The sequence below is a fragment of the Lactuca sativa genome, chromosome 8, assembly GCF_002870075.4.
Source record: "Lactuca sativa cultivar Salinas chromosome 8, Lsat_Salinas_v11, whole genome shotgun sequence".
NCBI classification, from domain to species: domain Eukaryota; kingdom Viridiplantae; phylum Streptophyta; class Magnoliopsida; order Asterales; family Asteraceae; genus Lactuca; species Lactuca sativa.
This window is the reverse complement of record NC_056630.2, coordinates 46,209,408-46,223,032: the sequence shown is the minus strand read 5'-3', so window position 1 is coordinate 46,223,032 and position 13,625 is coordinate 46,209,408. Positions and strand designations below refer to the sequence as shown.

General features: G+C 34.6%; 2 protein-coding genes across 2 annotated transcripts; one reads left to right on the top strand and one right to left on the bottom strand.

The window, feature by feature from the left end:
• The first annotated feature begins 5,007 nt into the window (after positions 1-5,007).
• Positions 5,008-9,661, top strand: LOC111918117 (uncharacterized). The gene is made up of 7 exons (XM_023913788.3): positions 5,008-5,335; positions 5,898-6,416; positions 6,516-7,811; positions 7,887-8,211; positions 8,301-8,556; positions 8,641-9,102; positions 9,278-9,661. The coding sequence occupies exons 1-7, from the start codon at positions 5,216-5,218 to the stop codon at positions 9,369-9,371; spliced, it is 3,072 nt and encodes a 1,023-aa protein (XP_023769556.1). The 5' UTR covers positions 5,008-5,215; the 3' UTR covers positions 9,372-9,661.
• Positions 9,662-9,782: 121 nt separating this feature from the next.
• On the bottom strand, positions 9,783-13,014 carry LOC111918128 (zinc finger CCCH domain-containing protein 17). Its single transcript, XM_023913797.2, has 3 exons — positions 12,493-13,014; positions 11,697-11,807; positions 9,783-11,618 (listed from the first exon to the last, which is right to left on the bottom strand). Exons 1-3 carry the CDS (start codon positions 12,661-12,663, stop codon positions 10,029-10,031), a joined length of 1,872 nt encoding a protein of 623 aa, XP_023769565.1. The 5' UTR covers positions 12,664-13,014; the 3' UTR covers positions 9,783-10,028.
• Positions 13,015-13,625: the final 611 nt, after the last annotated feature.

Genomic DNA, 13,625 nt, shown 5'->3' with positions numbered 1-13,625 from the left:
TAATCGTTTTATGTATTGTTCATTTATGAACATATTATATGTCCATCTATGCACAAATATATAACGTGTATAATTATAAAACATAAAATATGATAAAAATTACATGTTTCTTGTATATGTTGCATCAAATGAAACCATGTCTTCAAATTCTTTATAATTTGTTTTTGCTGTTTCATAAGCCAAAAACATCACAGTTAACTCATCATTGCTACAAGCAATATATTCCAAAGAGAAGTTTTGTATGTTTTCCTTCTTGTTAATCATTCTATTCACAACCATTTCCGCACTACTATTCACAATCATTATGTATTATATATTTTTTTAAATATTTTTTACCAACAAATATCCATCAAGTTTCCTGTATCCGACGATGATTTTTCTACTCAAACCCGTCGGGGATTTGGTGGGGCGAGGGAGACGGGTATGGGGATCGGTGTTCAAGTGCGAGGACGAGTATTGTAGTATCCATCCCTGTTTGCATCCCTAATCCTCCCTTTATAGTCACCATCAATTAATAAGCCTTTGTAGGACCAAAGTTATATGCACATAGATCATGAATGAACTTTTCATCTTTATAGTCTACTTTTCGCTTATTTTTTTAGAACACTTGTTACTTAAAGTGAACAACTTGTCGCTATGGATTTTTCTCAAACTCGTACAAAACATATTTGTGTGTGTATATATATATATATATATATATATATATATACACACACACACACACACACAAACTTTTAAATTTTAATAATTGATCATTAAGATATATATAATTTTCAGAATTGGTCCAAGAGAATTTTGGTCATTTAGAAAAAAACTAACTACTCAAAAGTTAAAGTTAACACCAGAAGGACCATTCATATAGTTTTCGAAACCATAAGGACCATCAGCATGACATTTTTCATAGAAGACCTCAAAATGCAATATTTTGCAAATCATAGGGACCAATTATAAAATTTGTTTTTACCAAATTATTGTAAGCATATTACAAATAAATCACAAAAAACATAATAAAATTTTGACATTAATCCGTACATATTAAAACTTCAAATGAATATTTACGTTTTACACTTCAAAAATATTGGAATAAATAGCTACTTTCGGGGCGATGACAATTTTTATGAAAGATTAGTCTTCAACATACTTTCATCTGAGTTCAGCCCGATTTTAAGGGGGGCAAGAGGGGCAGCCGTACAGGGCCCCGAAAAAAACAGGACCCGAGTTTTAATTAAATTATATATTTAATAACTTAATATATATGAATTTATTCATAGTTTCACAAAAATGTTTATAACCTAACTGGTATATTTAATAACTAAATATATATGAATTTATTCAAAGTTTCACAAAAGTTATTAAAATATATATATTTAATAACTATATATATATATATATATATATATATATATATATATATATATATGAATTTATTCAAAGTTTCACAAAAGTGTGTATAACCTTAGTGTGGAGCAATGTGGCTACCACATTTTGAAGTTTTAAATTCAAGTTACACTTTTGGCCATTAGTTTTTGCTTTATATTTCATAATCAACCCTCATTCTAATATGTTTAACAAATCAGTTTTTAAAAGTTACATAATCAACCCTTGAACTTTTTATTAAGTTCCATATGTTTCTTTTTAGTTAATTTATTTACTTTTAAGTTTATTTTCCGTATATATTAATTTAGGGCCTTATTTTTCTTCTTAGCACAGGGTCCTTAAAATCTGAGAGCCGGCCCTGTCTGAGTTGTACGTCATTGAACTAATAACTATATATAAATTTTGAAATCTTGGAAGTCTTGTTGTCTCCTCTACTGTCATCAAGAATTATGCCAACTAACTTGTTTATTGACCTTTCTTCCATCTTCTAACTATAGGCCAAATCTTATGTGAGAGCCTACATGTGAGACTCTTTTAGGCCAAGGGGTATGGGGTGTTATTTTACGCGTAAGAGGTGACATGTAGGGGGGTTTTCACGCGTGAACACCGCCCCCTACCGGTGAATGTGACGCGGATTGATGTGTGTTACGGAAGGTCACACAAATGTTGATCGGCTATTTTTTTTGACCGTTTTTTTTTCTTCTTTTAACCGTTACTTTAATTAAACAAAAAAAAAACTTTTCAATTTATTTCCTCTACTATATATACACAAACACATTAAACATATCTTTCTCTACAAATAATATCTCTCTACTATCTCATTATCTCTAAAAAATATGGAGCAAAATCAAAATACCTTTACCACTCCAAATACCCCAACAACCCCAACCACTCCAAATGATCAATATCAAGGTTACATTCAAATGCTAACATCCCCAATCCAACATCAACCTCTATTTACCAACATTCCATTTCAACCAAACTACTTCCAACAACAATTACCACAATCCCAATTCCAAGGTTTCAACAATTTCGACCCCAACAATTCCAAACACAACCATCTCAACAATTCCAAACACCACCATCTCAATAATTCCAAACACAACTATCTCAAGTCCCTTGTTCTCAATCCCCAACTATAAACTTGGACAAGGACGAGGACGATCGGGTCGAAGAGACACAACCATCTAGGCGTAGGAAATCAAAAGGAAAAGCTACAAATAGAAGAGGAATAACTTGGATCAAAGAGGAGGAGGAAGCTTTAGCTAAAGCGTGGATTTTTATATCGTGTGACTCAAGGACAGGCAACGCGCAAACGGGAACCGGTTTTTGGGTTCGTGTTTTAGATCACTTTCACTCGTTTTTGGGAAGGAAAACGGGTCGAACGTACTACGCGGTCAACGGAAAATGGCGTGAACTACGAGCGGCGTGCACCAAGTTTAACGGCATATTTGAAAATCTGAAAAATATGCATAAAAGTGGTAGCAACGATTTCAATATTTTATCAACCGCATGCCAACAATTCAAAGTTACCACCGGCGGTAAAGTGTCCGGCCACCAAAAAGCGTGGGAAATTTGTCGTAAGGGTCCAAAATGGGTCCTTAACCCGGAGACTTCGCATTCGGAATCGACCACCGGCTCCAACAAAAAGCCAAGAACTTCGAAATCTGATGTGGGTTTTGGTGTCGACCTCAATGACGACTTCGATGGGACCGAAGGGGAGGGTCCACCGAAAGTCTAACTTTGTCGGCCACCGGGAAGGGATAAAGGGAAAAAAGCGGCGTCTTCAAGCGGAAAAGCGATTAACGGATACGTGCTTGCGGACAAAATTGACAAAACTCTAAGTTTTTTACAACAAAAATACGAGTCAACGGAGAATGCTCGGCGCCGGAAACAAGCACTCACCGATCTTCAAATTTTAAACATGAAGCCGCAACCAGATATCGACCCGGAAAATTTAGCCGCGTTTCTGAAAATCCAAAAAGAAGTTCAGGAAAAGCATTGATTTTAGGTTTTAACGTTTTTAATATTTATGTTTAATTTCTATGTTTTTTAGTTATTTAGGTTTTAAGTTTTATTTTTTATGGTTATTCGGAATCTAGATTTGAAATTTTATGTTTTATGTTTTTATGTAACGTGAAATATCTAATTATGTTATTAATTTAGTTTTTTTTTTTTTTTTTTAATCTAAATATATAAAAAAAACAAAAAAAAATATTGTCTAGTGATAACCATTTCCAAGGCTAGTAAATATGTGGTGAACATGTACTGATGGGTGATGTGGCGCATATTTGACATCACTTTTCTAGTGAACGTCATGTGACTATACCCCTTGGCCTTAAGGCAACTATTTGCCAAATCATGTGAGGGCCTACATGTAAGAGTCTTTTAAGGCCAACTCTGTCATTAAAACCGAGTTTCTAAAGTTTATGATTCAGTTTTTGTAAAACACATGTTACACTTATTGCCTCCCACATGTTACATGTCAAAGACCTAAAACTACCATTTGGTTCTCTTCTTAGCCGGATGACATCTCTTGATTTGATGATCACTTCTGCAAAGCTTTATTTCAGACAAATCATTAAGACGAAGTTTCACTAGCTCACTAGATCCCTTATGGAATATGTGTAAAGTGTCTTTGGCATGCAACTCCCCCGTGATCTATTGCATTAACTGATGGGATGCCTAGAGAACATCAATATAACATTATATATAACTACACCACAAATGTTTACATGACTTTATAAAAATTTGAAAATTTGAATGCGTAAATAAAAATATCAGAAACCGTACCACTAAATGGACTAAAAACGAGAGATTTTTTTTTGCCACAGTTTGGAGTTGCATACTACTCTTCTCAGAAAAAAAAAAGTTTGTTTGCAAATCATAATACATTTTGAAAACTCCTAAATAACAATTGTTTGAACATGTTTTATGTTAGAAAAAAAATCTAAAGATTTAAAGGAATTCAAAAATTCAGAAAACCCAATTTTATTTAAGAAAATCAGGTTTGAGAATTTTACATATTCTTCAAAAAAATCAAGATATTGGAAGAAAATGTTCATTTGGGTTTTATTAAAAAAATATGGTTATTTTGTGATATTGGTTTACAAAATACGGTTTGTTACGATGATATCTCTTGTTTAATTTTTTTAAACAACAAATATATTAATCTATTTTTAAATTATTTCATCTATGTTCATAGCGGGACTTAAATCCTCGATTTTAAGGAGAGAAGACAACACTGGATATCATTGGGCTAGAAATCATTTTATTTAAATTAATCGGCAATCCAAACACCCCATAATTATGTAGGCTACCATTAACATAATAAACAATCATAAACTTAAAAATATCCACATTCCAAATAGAAACAAACAATATAAAACATATTATTAGGCTATTAAATATCTTTAATTCCCAACAACCCTTTAGAAAAGAACCCGCACTACTGCATTTTTTACTTTCACTACGCGGGAAATTTGAGAACAATGAGTGCATGGAATGAATGAGCAAAAGCTATAAAGGAAAACGATAAAAATAAAAATAAAAAATAAACATGCGTAGACTTGAGCTTGACTTCGTTTCTTAATGTCGAACGGTTATTTTCTTGGTTGCTTCGTTTTTATTATTAAACCGTTGATGTTTCCTTTAATGTACGGACAAGCTTTACAAAAGCAATCTTAGAATCTCGACACTGCTACTTGATCTCTACCCACGAATCACGATCACTTCCTTAGCCAGCAAGAGAATACACGATTATTTTCAAAACGACAACACAAGAAAACCCAGTTTTATCTGATTCTTATTTTTGGTTTCTGATAATCATTAGAAGACGATGATGAAAGGAAGTTCTTTTGAGAAGAAAAACGGATATGCCCAGAACCACGACTTTGCACAGTTGATCTTTTCATGGTCTATTGACAACATTCTCAATGACAAGCTCTATGAACACCAGGTTATTCTTTTACACACTTGATCGTTTCTTAACTTTTAATTTGCAGTTTTTGAATTGAAGTCTTAAATTTGTTGTTTTTATTCTTTTTTTAGTTTCGTTTGTGAACCCATTCTTGATCATATCAAGCATTTCATTGAAATGCATGTAACTTTGGATCATTCCACTATTCTTACCCTTTCTTCTTATCTCTAAAACTATGATAGTTAGTTCAAATTAACCCTTTGTTTCAGAAACCTTTGGTGTATTATTTCAACTATATAATATATTATACATTATGAGCATCTTATATCACAAAACTATGCGTAAAGTCGTAAACATTAGTCTATTCATATACGATTATGAAATCCATTCTTGATTCACATATATATCCAAAAGTTGCAGAGATCTTAAAATGTTTATCAGTGGCATGAAGATCAGTAGATCACTGATTATTTGTTTTGAGAAATATAAACATAAACCTCTCGAGACTTCCATGAATAACTATACGTTAACAAATAAGCTGAATCCATTTAGATCATAGCTCCATCACATGAAATCTTTCTTGTGACTTGATCATATGCAGATGAAGAAGATACCGCTTACTTTCCAGTCTGAGAGACACTATTTCGGTTCTTTTGTATATCCTTTGCTTGAGGAAACACGTACTGAACTGGCTTCTAGTATGAACATGATGCACAGAGCTCCATTTGCTAAAATTTCTTCTTTTACGAACGCCAAAGGTAAAGAGAAAATGATGTATGATGTTACTGTTCGTAATTGGAGAAACACTGAACGCCCAAAAGAATCTTACCAGACTTTACCTAATGATCTGCTTATTTTAACACATCGGGAACCTGGATCTGTTTCTGATTTGCAGAGTGTGGGTAGTAAATGTGTTTTTTTATTAGTAAATTACACAGAGGATGATGCTAGTGGTACACCCGTACAGTTTAAAGTCACTGCATCACAAAACATTGAACTCCATGATGAGATGTTTGTTGTTTTCTTGATGAATATAACAACCCAGAAAAGAATCTGGAGTTCATTGCATAATCATGCAAATCTTGATATTATCAAAGAGATTCTTTACCCCAATTCTGTGGTAAGAACTTGTTTGAAAGTTATACTCTTATTTAGTTATAATCTAATCTTTCTTTGTTAAGTCTTAACATCATTGTTTATTATGGATGTTTTGTTATAGGTTAAGGAGAAATGTAATATGTGTTCATTACGTTGCAATAGTTCTCTCCAAAGATTCGATCAAAGTCTTGTTTCTAAACTGAATGAATCCCAGAAAGCAGCTATTATGGCTTCGATTGGTAAAGTGGAATGTTGTCATAAATCCTCTGTGGAACAAATATGGGGACCACCTGGAACAGGGAAAACGATGACAGTAAGTGTGATGCTCTTTATCTTCTTGCAAATGAAGTGTAGGACACTTACATGTGCTCCAACTAATGTTGCCATAGTAGCAGTAGCTTCACGTGTTCTAAGCTTGATAAAGGAATCATCTAAAACTATCACTGCAAGTGGTGATTCGTTTTGTTCCACTGGAGATTTGCTATTGTTTGGCAACAAGGAGAGGTTGAAAGTTGGAACAGAGATTGAAGAAATCTATCTGGATCATCGGATTGAGAGGCTTACACAGTGCTTTGGATCTCTAACTGGTTGGAAGCATTGCATGAAATCTATGATTGATTTACTTGAAGATTGTGTTTCTCAGTATCATGTTTATGTAGATAATGAAAAGTTTAAAGAAGAACAACTTCGAAAGGAAAAGGAAAAGGAAAAGAAAAGTGAAAGTGAAACCAGCAATGTTTATGTAGATAATAAAAAGTTTAAAGAAAAACAACTTAGAAAGGAAAACAAAAGTCAAACCAACAAAAACATGAAAGTCAAATCATTCATGGAGTTTATGCGAGAACGATTCAATTCTTGTTTACTTCCACTCAAAAGGTGCATCATCACATTTTGTACTCATATCCCACGAAGTTTCATAAAGCAAGAAAATTTCCAATCCATGGTGTTACTTTTGGATAAGTTAAGTTCTTTGAAATCGTTGTTGTCTCAAAAGAATCTGGTTTCCCAAGAACTTGAGCGCCTTTTTGTTTCTAAACCTATGGAACATGATTTTGTTAAATCAGGACATATGTCGTCATCCATAAATTCTGTCAGAATCATATCCCTTTCTCTTCTAAAAACTCTTCAGACATCTCTGGGAGGACTCAAGCTTCCAAGTCATGATCCAAGTAATCCAAGCGCTTATAGAGATGCAATGACACGGTTTTGTTATGAAAGAGCTTCTCTTATATTCTGCACAACTTCTACTTCCTTTAAGTTGCAGAAATTCAAAATGGAGCCTTTGAAGTTATTGGTTATAGATGAAGCTGCTCAGATGAAAGAGTCTGAAGCCATCATTCCCCTCCAAATTCTTGGAATGAAGCATGCTATTCTCATTGGAGATGAATGCCAATTACCTGCAACAGTTAAAAGCAATGTAAGGCTATTTTAATTTCTATATTTCTATTTTCAAAATTTTGTATACTTAGATGGAGTCGATGTTTGTGGACAGGTTTCTAGTGAATGCGGATTGGGAAGAAGCTTATTTGAAAGATTGAGTTTATTGGGTCATTCTAAGCATCTACTGAATGTTCAATACAGAATGCATCCTACAATAAGTTCCTTCCCAAATAGGAAGTTTTATCAAAATAAAATTCTGGATGCAGAAAATGTGACATGTAAAAGCTATGGAAGGCAGTATCTTTCAGGGCCGATGTTTGGTTCGTATTCATTTATAAATATTGTTGGAGGAAGAGAAGAAGGGGATGATGTTGGGAGCAAAAGAAACATGGTTGAGGTGTCTATTGTGGTTAAGATAGTGCAGAAACTTTATGAAGGTATACTATTTTATCTAATCCTTTTCTTTTGAGATTTGTAACTATATGTTCAATGATTTCTTGAACACATCTTAATTTCATGTTTATAGAATGGCAGCAGTCCAAGAGAAAGGTTAGCATTGGTGTTGTATCTCCTTATGCTGCACAAGTTGTATCGATTGAAGAGAAACTTCGTTACAAGTATGAGAAACGCGATGGATTTTCAGTAAATGTAAAGTCAATCGATGGATTTCAGGGTGGAGAAGAAGATATCATAATTTTATCTACTGTAAGATCGAATAGCCATGGGAATGTCGGATTCACTTCTAGTCATCAACGGACTAATGTTGCCTTGACCAGAGCACGGTGAGATTCTTTGACTTTCTTAACTATCGATCTTTATAATTACATGTAATAAATTTGTATGTCTTCTCTTCCATTTCTATCTAGGCATTGTCTGTGGATATTGGGGAACGAAAGAACCCTAGCTCGTAGTGACTCGATATGGCAAGATTTAGTGAATGATGCAAGAAATCGTCGTTGTTTGTTTGATGCTGCTGCTGATAAATGCTTCAAGGAGATAATAATCGATGTAAAGAAAGAGGTAAAACCACTTAATCATACGGTTGAGGGAAGGAGCAAGGAGAATCGGATTGAAAAGAACAAAGGTAGCAACATTCCAAATACATTTGCTTGTAATGAACAACAAAGAAGCAACAAGAACACTCAGGATGCAAAAATCGATGTGAAAGGGAAGGGGAAGATGAGTGAAATGAACAAAGATAACAGCAGTTTAAGTACACTTACTACTGTTCTTGTGGATAGACAACACAATGTTAGAGAAACTACTACCCTACTAAGAGCAAACAATGACATGAAACCGAAGCCACCTCCTTTTGAATTTGATACAAGGTTAGTGGATTATAACTCTTATTTATCAATGTTATTTACTTATATAAAAACGTGTAAGATATATGTGGAGTCCTAGGTTTACTCTTCAAAAGAACACTTAGAGACATATAGACGATTTTGTTGACCTTTGGTTGTTTAATAAGCTTTACATACTTAGTTGTTATATATATTGCAGGACAGAGACATTAGAGTGGGTGAAAGGTGGTAGCATTCTGGGTTTGGCGACAGGATTATTATTCTTAGGAATTCGCATCTGGGGGAATATTTGATTAAATGGAAATGGTGCAAATTGTACCTTCATGTAAATAACTTAAAAAGAGAGAGAATTAATGAAAAGAGATATTATTCACTCTCATTTTATTCTCCTCATTGGGAACTTAAGGGAGGATTTGCTTTTACATAAAATTGCATCTAGTGGATTTTAAGCATAACAAAGAGCATAGGATCAACTTCGTCATATCACTTATTTTTCGCAGTTTGATTTCTATCTCCATTGTGATTGTGGGTGTAATGTATTTGAAATCTATAATTTGTGTGATATATTTAAATTTTGTTCAAATTGTGAGCATGAACATTGGTTGATTGATTTAGATTATGAGAATGCATCCTTGGAAAGAGGGGAGGATTGTAACATAGTTTACCATATAGCATAGCAACATAGTTTACTCTTGGCAACAATATCATGAACGTATCAATTTGAATAGAATACTAAGATCTTAACAAGTGCTGAAGCATCAGGAGGAATTTCTCCATGAAAAGTTAGATACAAACTAAAAACTCCAAAGAAAAAAAAATCAGTTTTTAGAATCATCATCATTCATCCTCTACTTCTTCTACAAGCTACAATCAGAAAGTTTTGCTTTAATTTTAACTTAAAACCAACAAACATTCAAAACCAAAGACATGTGAAAAGTCTTTTTTAACATCTAAGAATACACTTGACTCTCTTTCTTTCCACCTTCTTCTTCTTCTTCCTCCATGTATTCCTCACCTTCTTCCAAGTTATACTCTTCTTCTCCATCAATCTGCTCATAATCATAATCTCCATCTTTATGATCATAAGCTTCAAGCTCCTCATCCAACAATGCATCTTCATCATTGTTCACAATTACATGAACCACACTACTTAGAGGCTGAATCACTTCTTTTCTTCCATTTTCATTATTTCCATTATTTTCTTTCAAGTTATTATTTTCTTCATTATTCACAGATCCTCCTCTTTTCCTCTTCAAAATCTCACTCAGAGGCTTTGGCCCTTCAAACGATAAACCTTCTTCCACTTGTTGACTGTATTTCCTCTTTCCCTGACTTTGACTTTGACTTTGACTTTGACCATCATCTTTTTGTGATCTTCTCATAAACTCACTATCATTACGTGGGCCCCTATAGTCTCTTCCCTCGTTTATTCTGTCTCTAAATCTGCCATGTGGCAGCCTAGGAGAGTATCTTGACCGTTTGTGCCTACCCATGTCAACTTCCCTTTCTACCCTTGACCCGTTTTCAGGAATCTTTATTCTTCCTCTAAGCCGGCTGCTAATGGAGACAGGCTCCATGCGGTGGTGGTTGTGGTTGTTATGGCGGTCGTGGAGGCGGTCATGGTGGTGGTGGTCCCGCCTTGGCATTCTGTCAATGTGGTTATCACGGGGGTGTTCACGGCTGATAACCGACCTCAAACCACCGACATTAGCAACATTACCGACATTATCGAAATTACCGAAATTGCCCCTTCTTTGATTTGAAATTTGGTGGCGTAAGTCTGACTTGTCAAACTGTTCGGGACTTTCATCTCTAGGGTACCGCTTCCTTCCAAAATTATGGGCCCCACCCAAGATTCTCTCAGAAGATTCTCTATGATCCTCCCATGCATACCCTTCACGTTGTTCCCCATATATATCTTGGTCAACATCATAGTCAACGGGTCGACCCATTTCAAAATCATTAGGATAGTATTCAGAATCTCCAACCTCATTGTCCACAAGAACATCAAAACCAGGAGTAGGTTCTCTTGAATATTCTTCAACATCTTTTCCATTTATACCCTCATTATCCAAAACATGAGTCTCATAGACTCCATGGTTTGACCTGTTGACCGGGAATTCATTCACAACAACATTCGCCGGTCTGTACCTAGGCTCCTCAACCACCGCCACCACCTTCTTCTCCACCCCACCACCACTGCCACCGCCGTTTCTCGCTGGAGTAGGGTTTTGTTTCATCTTTGGAGGTGGGAACTCAGTTTCTTGTTGCACAAGTTTCTGTTCTTGAATGGGTTTCTCAGAAGGTATCTTGGAAGGGTTTGTGAGATTATTAGAAGGGACAGGTGGCATGGTTTTGTTGTTGGATATGTTTGGTGGGCCATGCAAGAAAGGGCATAAATGTCCTTTCAAACAGAAGCCTTTTTGGAAGAAAATGCAAGGAACACCTTGTTTGGACATAGGGTATGAAGGTGTTTGAGCCTGAGGTAGAGTAGGTCCCACAGGAGGGGGAACTTCAGCTCCCAATAATCCATCAAGAGGCTGAAAACATAAAATAAATAAATAAATAAATTCCAACTTTTTATAAAACAATTAATGAGACTAATAATAAATACTTACAGGATGACGAAAAGCACACTTTGGATTTAAGCAATTCCCATTTAACCAGTACCAGCAATCCCTAGGGTTCACCCGTGCAATGTCACTATGGCGATACTCACACTCACTTCCCTGTTATATAACAAAAGGAATAAATTATTTAGATAATATAATAATACATAAAATGAGAAAATATGAGAAACTAAATTAGGTTATGAGTTCAAGATTCTTTAGAGGCATATGTGTTTGAATTTGTAATAGAAAGGTATAAATTTCTCAAGAACCAATGACCAAAACATTTAAAGATTTAAAATTTCTACAGTTAGAAAGAGAACACACAAACAAGTGAAACCCTAATTCATATTGTCCCACTTTTGAGTAAAAAGGAAAGCTCATCGAAGTTGAAACAAACCACGTAATACGTATCAGAAATTGCATGTTTCCTTCATCCAATAATCCATATTTGAACGCTAAATCAACAAGAAATTCTTGATTCGATACAAAGATACAAAAGGTATCACAATCCCAACATTTTGGAGCAATAATCTAAAGGTATTTATATCAATTCCGAATATAAAGTAGTCGAAATTCATAAGTGAACTCTAATTCAGCTTTGGGACAGAGGGGGCAACAAAAAGCATAAAGAAAATTACACAAATTACGATTCACGAAGATGATATCGTCTTCAAATAAGATCCAATTAATTGAATGAAACAAGAAAAAGCCTATATCAATCTCAAGATCGTTAAACGAGAGAAACAAAACCCAAAGATTTGATGCATTACAAAAAAGCAACGAATTATATAACAAGTTTTACCTTTTTACAGGTTAGGGGAGACGCAAGGAAGTAAACACAATCCGTGTTTCGTTTCAAAAACTCCTCTTCCTCCGTCGTAGCTACAGGAACAGTCGTCGACGATGATGATAGAGGCGGAGCCAATTGAGAAGCTTGCGGTGGTTGTTGTTGTTGAAGGGTACCACCAACCATGGTTGGGGTTCGAAGGGTAAACGAAGGAAACCCTGTAAAATCCAAAAAGAATACGGATGGTATGTATGGAAGGTTGGATCTAGGGTTTGTGAGGCGGCTCAACACCCCTGTTGAAGATATGGAAACAAGATATGGTGGAACATGAATTGATCTAACATTCAATCTGTTAACGAGAGGAAGAACGAAAGGAAGCCGCCTAAGTAGAGGAGGATTGAGAGAGAAAACGAGGTGAAGCCCTGCAAGTGAGGGCTGAGGGTAGAGACAAAGAACCAGACCTGGAGAGAGGCTTTAAGCCAAATTGTAACAGAATGCACCAGAGCCTGAGCCTTAAGTGCGGACCATGATCCTTGTATGAAACCATAGGTAACAATTTAAAGGGCTCATAGAGTCATGTCTAAACGGGTGATGTGAAATTTACAAAATTTCAAAATTTGTCTATCTTATTCTCTTTTTATAGTTTTAATATAGGAAAATGACTTCTTATTTTGTACATTTGATTTCAAAAATTCTATTTTTATAGTTTTAATATAGGAAGGTATGACCTATATTCTATTTTTATAGTTTTAATATAGGAAAATGATCTATAAGGGTAATATATTTTTTTACTTTGTACATGTTTACTACTTATTGTCTTTTTCTTGTAAAATAAATCTTATAACTTGTTGTTTTGTACATATTTAATCCTTATGACCGACTACTCTAGGTTAAGTTCTCATTTTTTACATATTTAGTTATTAATATTTTTTTTGGCAAAAATAAGTCATTATTGTTTGTTATACATTCATTCATTATGATTGGTTTTCTTTAAGTTTTGTTTACGTCACATCTTATGTATGACGATAATTAATGAGATGTTCTCATACATGACTTTTACCTTACTTAAATCAATCACCTAATTCACGAATCGGTCAAATAATGATAGTGCCCTAGTTTTCTCCAAGAAGAAGATGTCTTCGACTTTG